The sequence below is a fragment of the Melanotaenia boesemani genome, chromosome 17, assembly GCF_017639745.1.
Source record: "Melanotaenia boesemani isolate fMelBoe1 chromosome 17, fMelBoe1.pri, whole genome shotgun sequence".
In the NCBI taxonomy this organism is placed as follows: Eukaryota; Metazoa; Chordata; class Actinopteri; order Atheriniformes; family Melanotaeniidae; genus Melanotaenia; species Melanotaenia boesemani.
This window is the reverse complement of record NC_055698.1, coordinates 32,795,369-32,801,176: the sequence shown is the minus strand read 5'-3', so window position 1 is coordinate 32,801,176 and position 5,808 is coordinate 32,795,369. Positions and strand designations below refer to the sequence as shown.

The 5,808-nt window shown below is 46.9% G+C and overlaps 1 protein-coding gene across 1 annotated transcript; it reads right to left on the bottom strand.

The window, feature by feature from the left end:
• Positions 1-1,011: 1,011 nt before the first annotated feature.
• Positions 1,012-2,658, bottom strand: si:dkeyp-92c9.2 (uncharacterized protein LOC571482 homolog). The gene is made up of 2 exons (XM_041967371.1): positions 2,519-2,658; positions 1,012-2,089 (listed from the first exon to the last, which is right to left on the bottom strand). Exon 2 carries the CDS (start codon positions 1,993-1,995, stop codon positions 1,012-1,014), a length of 984 nt encoding a protein of 327 aa, XP_041823305.1. The 5' UTR covers positions 1,996-2,089; positions 2,519-2,658.
• Between the last annotated feature and the right edge of the window lie 3,150 nt (positions 2,659-5,808).

Here is a 5,808-nt window from a genome sequence, read left to right as displayed (position 1 = left end):
CCTTCCACTGCAACAATGCCAACACACCACCACGCACATACACACACTCACAGCAAACACTGCAGGTTTCAGAATCCAGCCAAACAGTCCTGAATCCACCACAGAAGAAGAAACAGGTCCACGTGTGTTGGTCTCCTCCTGATGAGATGACGGTGGGAGGACAGCTGGGACCAGACCAGGGGGTCTGATGTGACAGGTGGACCAAATGGTTCCTGGTTTAATGTAAACTGTCAGAACCTCAGAGGAGATGAATGTGGATATTTAACCCTTAAAACTCAGCTTCTCCTGCTTCATAAAAACATCACCATCACTACTATGTTGCTAAGAGACCTCTATTTAGACCTGGACATGATGATGAAGCCACTTCCTGTCAGACTTTCCACCAATCAGAGAGCTTAGATTGACGGTAACGTCCAATCAGGAGCAGCCAAAGATCAACCAGTGAGCAGAAAGTTCTATGTGTGTGTGAAAAGAAGAAAAATAATGCTCCTCTATGGCTGGAATAAAGCCAAGAAGACGTTTCTGATGCACGGTGGCGCCACAAAGCAGCTGAGCTGGAGTTGGTTTAGTGAGGATAGCAGGTAAATAGTAGCAGGAATAACTGGAAATGAGGAAAAAGTGGAAACATGGAAATAGTTTCTGTTGTGTGTTTGTTTCAATAACAATATTTTTTCTCCTGAAAGACTTGAGAGAACGATGAGATGAGAAAAGGTTTGGTCACTGTTGGTCTGTGTGTTATTTCTACAAAGTTCTGTTAGTAATAAATTCTGCTTTCTTCTTCTGGTCGACCTTTATGCTGCTACATCTATTCATACATTCATTTTACATCATTTTACCTCCCAGTCTGACAGCTGAGAAACATCATGTCTGATGCTGACTGGGATTAAAAGCTTCAACCTCTACAGGATGTTTATATAAAAACAATAGTAAAGAATGGCTTTGAGTTTTAAGGGTTAAACATGTCTGTGTGGATGAGTGTCAGAAGGCATGAAGAACCAGAGCTTGGACCTCTCACCGATCCAGAACCCGGCTATAGTCCTGAGGCCCACATCCGCCTTCACTCTTCAGTTCAGCAAAGACCTGTGTGAAAAAGTGCGGGTCTGCATTGATGCGCAGCATCTTGGAGCTGGTGGCGTTGATGATGGCCAGGCAGCGGTCCCAGAAGGCCTCCTTCCCCGCCTCCACCAGGAAGGGCTTGAGCGGGTAGGAGATCTCGTTGCCCATGTAGGAGTAGGACAGGTAGAGGCAGGTGAGCAGGATGGCCTGCAGCTCGTGCTCCGACGCCACCACATCCCCATCCACTACGTCCCGACACAGCATGTAGACGAAGACCACGTTGGCTGGCGTGACAAAGGCCTGGTCCTGCCACCCCTGCAGCAGCAGCGAGCGGTCCACGGCCCGCAGCCACAGCACCGGGTCGGCCGGGGACAGGTGCTTCAGCCGGTAGCAGCGGCAGCACAGGAACTCCCCCAGGCAGCGGAGCAGCTCGCTGGTGGAGGCCTGGACGATGACTCGCTTTGGAGACGACGTCCCCTGGGGGACCTTTTTCACCGAGGACAGCTGCTGTGACTTGCTGTAGCCGTACCCATGGCCCTGACCCATCCCCAGTCCGTAACCGAGCCCCAGACCCAGTCCTGCTGGGCCCTCGTAGCTGGAGAGGTTGGCACAAGACAGGGATTTCTTCACATTCTCCCGGTTCAGATGTAGCACAGGGTCCTTCTGGTAGATGTTGATGTTGTTGTTGTTCAGAGGGTCCCCGAGGGCCACCGGACCGCCGGGGCCCTTCTTGGCGTTGCTCTTCTTCTTGGTGGAGGCCACGAGTCGCTTCCAGGTGAGCGCGGGCAGGAAGATGGACTGGCCTCTCTTCAGGCCACGGTCCTTCTGGCTGTTCAGGGAGCGGCTGCTGAGGCTCGGGTAGTGGCTGAGCGAGCCCGGGTGGTTGTCATAGTAACCGGGTTTCCGGGAGCCCGGTGACAGCGACAGCACGGTGCCCATGGTGATTAGGACGACTCTTCTTCTCTTTGTTTTCTCAGAATCCAGAAGTTGTGAATATCACAAAGAGGCAAGCGGAGGCGACATGACAGGAGAGCTGGATGAGACACAGAGGAGTCAGTGAACACAACACGTCCAATCCCAACACTTATGGTCTAAACAGTGTCTCTAAGCTCATTCTTAGTTACATGTTCAGTTTTAAAGAAAGATCTAATTAGATTTAAAGATCTAAAAGCAGCCAGATGTGTCACGTGCAGCAGGAAACTTGACGCCTGTTATTATCTGTGCTCTGAGGGGACAAGAAGCTGCAACAGTTTGGATCAGTTTAACAGAACAGTGTGGTCGCATCTGTCCACATTTAAACAAAATTCACTCCTGTCTTTCTTTTGAGCACGCGCGTGACTTAAGGAACACCAGCGCGCGCTTCGGGTTGTTTACCAGCTGATGTCAGCGCTCCGTTTTCAGGTCAGAGATAAAAAAAAAAAAGCTAAAAACAAAACATCACAGATCCACATGAACGCCTCACCTGGTTGTCCCGCATCAAACGCGTGAACCGCCCGCTGTCAGTGGCGCAGTCTGCGGCGGTGCAAACAGGCAAAGGGACGCAGAAGGACCGCAACTGATGCGCTGATTCCGCGGCTGCGGCGACGGGCTGTGCGCACGGAGAGATGCTGCACCGACAGCTGCTGGAAGTCTCCGCAGACGATTCAGAAGGAGCGGAGCGTGGAGCGGCGCCTCGCGAGACGAGGTGCAGGTGTCATCCTCCGCGGCACCTCAGACCCGAACCCGGCCAGGACCGGTGGATGGCTCCGCTTTCCTCTTCATCCGCGTCTCCATGTCCGCGAACTGAACGCAAACTTTCACTGAGTCCAAGTCCGTTCAGTCCATTCCATGTCCTCTCCGACTCGACTGCGTAAAGTCTCCTCCGACCTGTCCCGGTCCGGGTTCTGGACTCAAGTGGAGCAGCTGGAGGAGTTCGTTCTCTGACAGTGTGAGTGGCTGAATGACCGCAGCTCGATCCCGTCTGTCCGACCTCCGAGCGCAGCAACCCCTCCTCCTCCCAACACGGGCTCCTCCTTCTCCACGCGCGCGCAGCACCGTAAACTAGAGACTGAGGTCAGAGAAACCAGACAAACTCTGACCTGAAAAAGAAGAATTTTAAAATGTTTAAACGGATCAAATTATGCATATTAAATGCACCAATATATTTAATTTTATTTAAACGAGGATAAAATAAAAAGTATATATATATATATATATATATATATATAAACCCTGTTTTTCTTATTATTTAAATATGTCTCTTTTTCTGCAGAAGGTGCCATCCTCATGGAAGAAGTCTTGTGCTGCTGTAACCTTTAAAAACTAGTGCAGAAAGGCTCTTGAGGATTTTGCTGGTGTGAAGAAGCCTTCCTCTAAATCAATGTCTAAGGAGGTTTGCATTGATTTTAGATGATGATCCAGTTCCTCAGCGTTGTTATTAATAAGCAGCCAGTTGAACTGGTGACCACCTCTTAGCACTTTAACTGATAATAAGCTGAAGTTTGATAAGAACTCTGATGCTTTTTCTGCAGCGCCTCTTTGTTTGAGAAAACTTGCTAAATTCCAGGTAGATAGGAGCCTGATGAAAATGATTTTTAGAGCTTATATTGAATCTGTCTTTTCCTTTTCAATCATTTGTTGCTATGGAAACCTTGCCATCGAGGAAAGTAACTCCTTAGAGCAGGGATCACCAACTCTGGTCCTTTAGTCCTGCAGGTATGGGATGTTTCTCTACTGCAACACACCTGAACCAAATAAAATGGAAGTTCTGCACCAGTCTGTTAATGACCCGATCATTTGCATCAGGACACATCCAATACTTGCAGGAGACCGGCCCTCGAGAACAAGGTCCTGCTGATCCCTGGTCTAAGGAGAATAGTGCGTGCAGCTTGTAAAGGAGCTGGGGTGAAATTCAGCATCTTGGGTGACATATTTAAAGGCAAAATAAGAAGCATTGACACCTAGTGTTTCAAATCAGAACTGCAGTCGAAAAAGAAAAACACAGAGAGTCCCCCCCGCCGTTTCACTATTGGTGGTTTGTGAGAGGACGGTTCTTTTATACAGTCTACGAAAGACGGAGAACATAGAACCAGCAAACATCATGATGAGGAGCGAAGATGATTCACACACACAGTAAGTTGCTGTACTTTTCAATGCTAGCGCTAATTTACGTTAGCATAAAATAGAGTGTAAAGAAAAGCTACATTAATCAACAAATGCCACTCAGCGGCAGTTTTCCCTTAGTCTCACTTAAATTAATAATAAGTTTATAAGGACAAACACACCATTCACTCGGCCCAAACATCATTACATTTGTTGCTGTAAACTAACAGGCCACCAGTTTACTCCACTAATACGTCCATACAGTCACACACATTCATTTAATGAGCTCCGAGAAATAAATTAGACTAAAATCTTTGTAACTCAAGATAAACGTTTCAGTTAATTTAAATTCCAGTGTTTACCTGTGGAGGGGAAACTTTGCCAGCTCAGACTTCTCCACCTTTCAGAAGATTCTCCAACATTGATCCTCGTTTTATTCCGTTTTTGGTGGTTTGCTTTTTTAGCAGGTTTTTCTGTAACTATTTCTGGTCGCTTCTTTTACCAGCTTCCATACCTGCAGGCTGCTGCTCTTTACCCACATAAAATACCAAACGCTGCCTTGTTGTTGTTAGGCAACCGTGGGGAGTCGCATATGATTGGTTAAGGAACCAGGAAGTAGTTATTCCAGCACAGAACTCTTATTTTGAAAGAGAAAAACTTGACAAAGACATTGTTGATGTAGGAGACAGATTGTTTTTAGGGAAGCTTCCTTTTATCCCTCGCAGCAAATGAGAAAACTTTTAATTATTTTTAAGGAAAAAATCCTAATTATTCAGCCTTTAACATTTGGGTGTCTGAGAAAGTGAAGACATTTTTCTAAATGAAATGCATCCTTTGAACCATGAATACGAGCTACTTACTTCTGGTCTCCACCTGTCTGTTTCTCCAGCTACTAAACAGGTCCACGTTTTCCTTTGTGCCGCTCCATCCGGGCTCTAAACGCCATGGAGAGGAAGGAGCACCGACGGAGGTTTACCAGGTAGAACATCTAGTGACCGAAGACCCTGACAGGCAGATGAAACGATGATGAGGATGATGATGATGAGTTTACTGCAGGTTGATGTGAGTAAGCCTCCCTCACGTGTCCGCAGGTCAGCTCTTGTTATGCAACTGTCTCCATGATGCCATCCTTATTACAGGTCACATATCTGGCTGAGCTGTGGGGCATAAGAGGATCAGACGCATCGTTTGGAAGGACAGCCGATAACAGATCAATCAGCTGATCAATTCCTCCAACACAGCAGAGCATCCAGGGCTTTCATTAAAGCGTAATCAGTCATTTAGACTGGAAGTTGAGTTTTAAGTCAATAAGAAATGTTTTAATATTTTCTCTTTAGACCTGATTAACATGCACCTGTAGCAGAGATTGAATTGAACTTTATTTAACCAGGAAATTAAATCATGTAGTGAAAACCGAAGATCTAAAAGTTGGTCTGAGGAATAAAACCTTTTTTTTAACAAAAGAGAGACAAAACAAAGACAAACATCAGCAAGAACGATTTGATCTCACGTTTGTATTTGCGTGATGTCACATCCTCCTCATCAGCTATGCATAACAGGAAGTGGTGATGAACTGGCCCGTTGACTGAGTCCAGATTCAGGGTCTACGAACTTCGGTGCGCGGACTGCGTAGGCTACGAGTCCTACGTAGTCTGTGCACTTGAAGCTACT

What these genes read in the sequence shown, in the direction of transcription:
- si:dkeyp-92c9.2 (XM_041967371.1), bottom strand. Translation starts at nt 1,995, where the DNA reads ATGGGCACCGTGCTGTCGCTGTCACCGGGCTCCCGGAAACCCGGTTAC.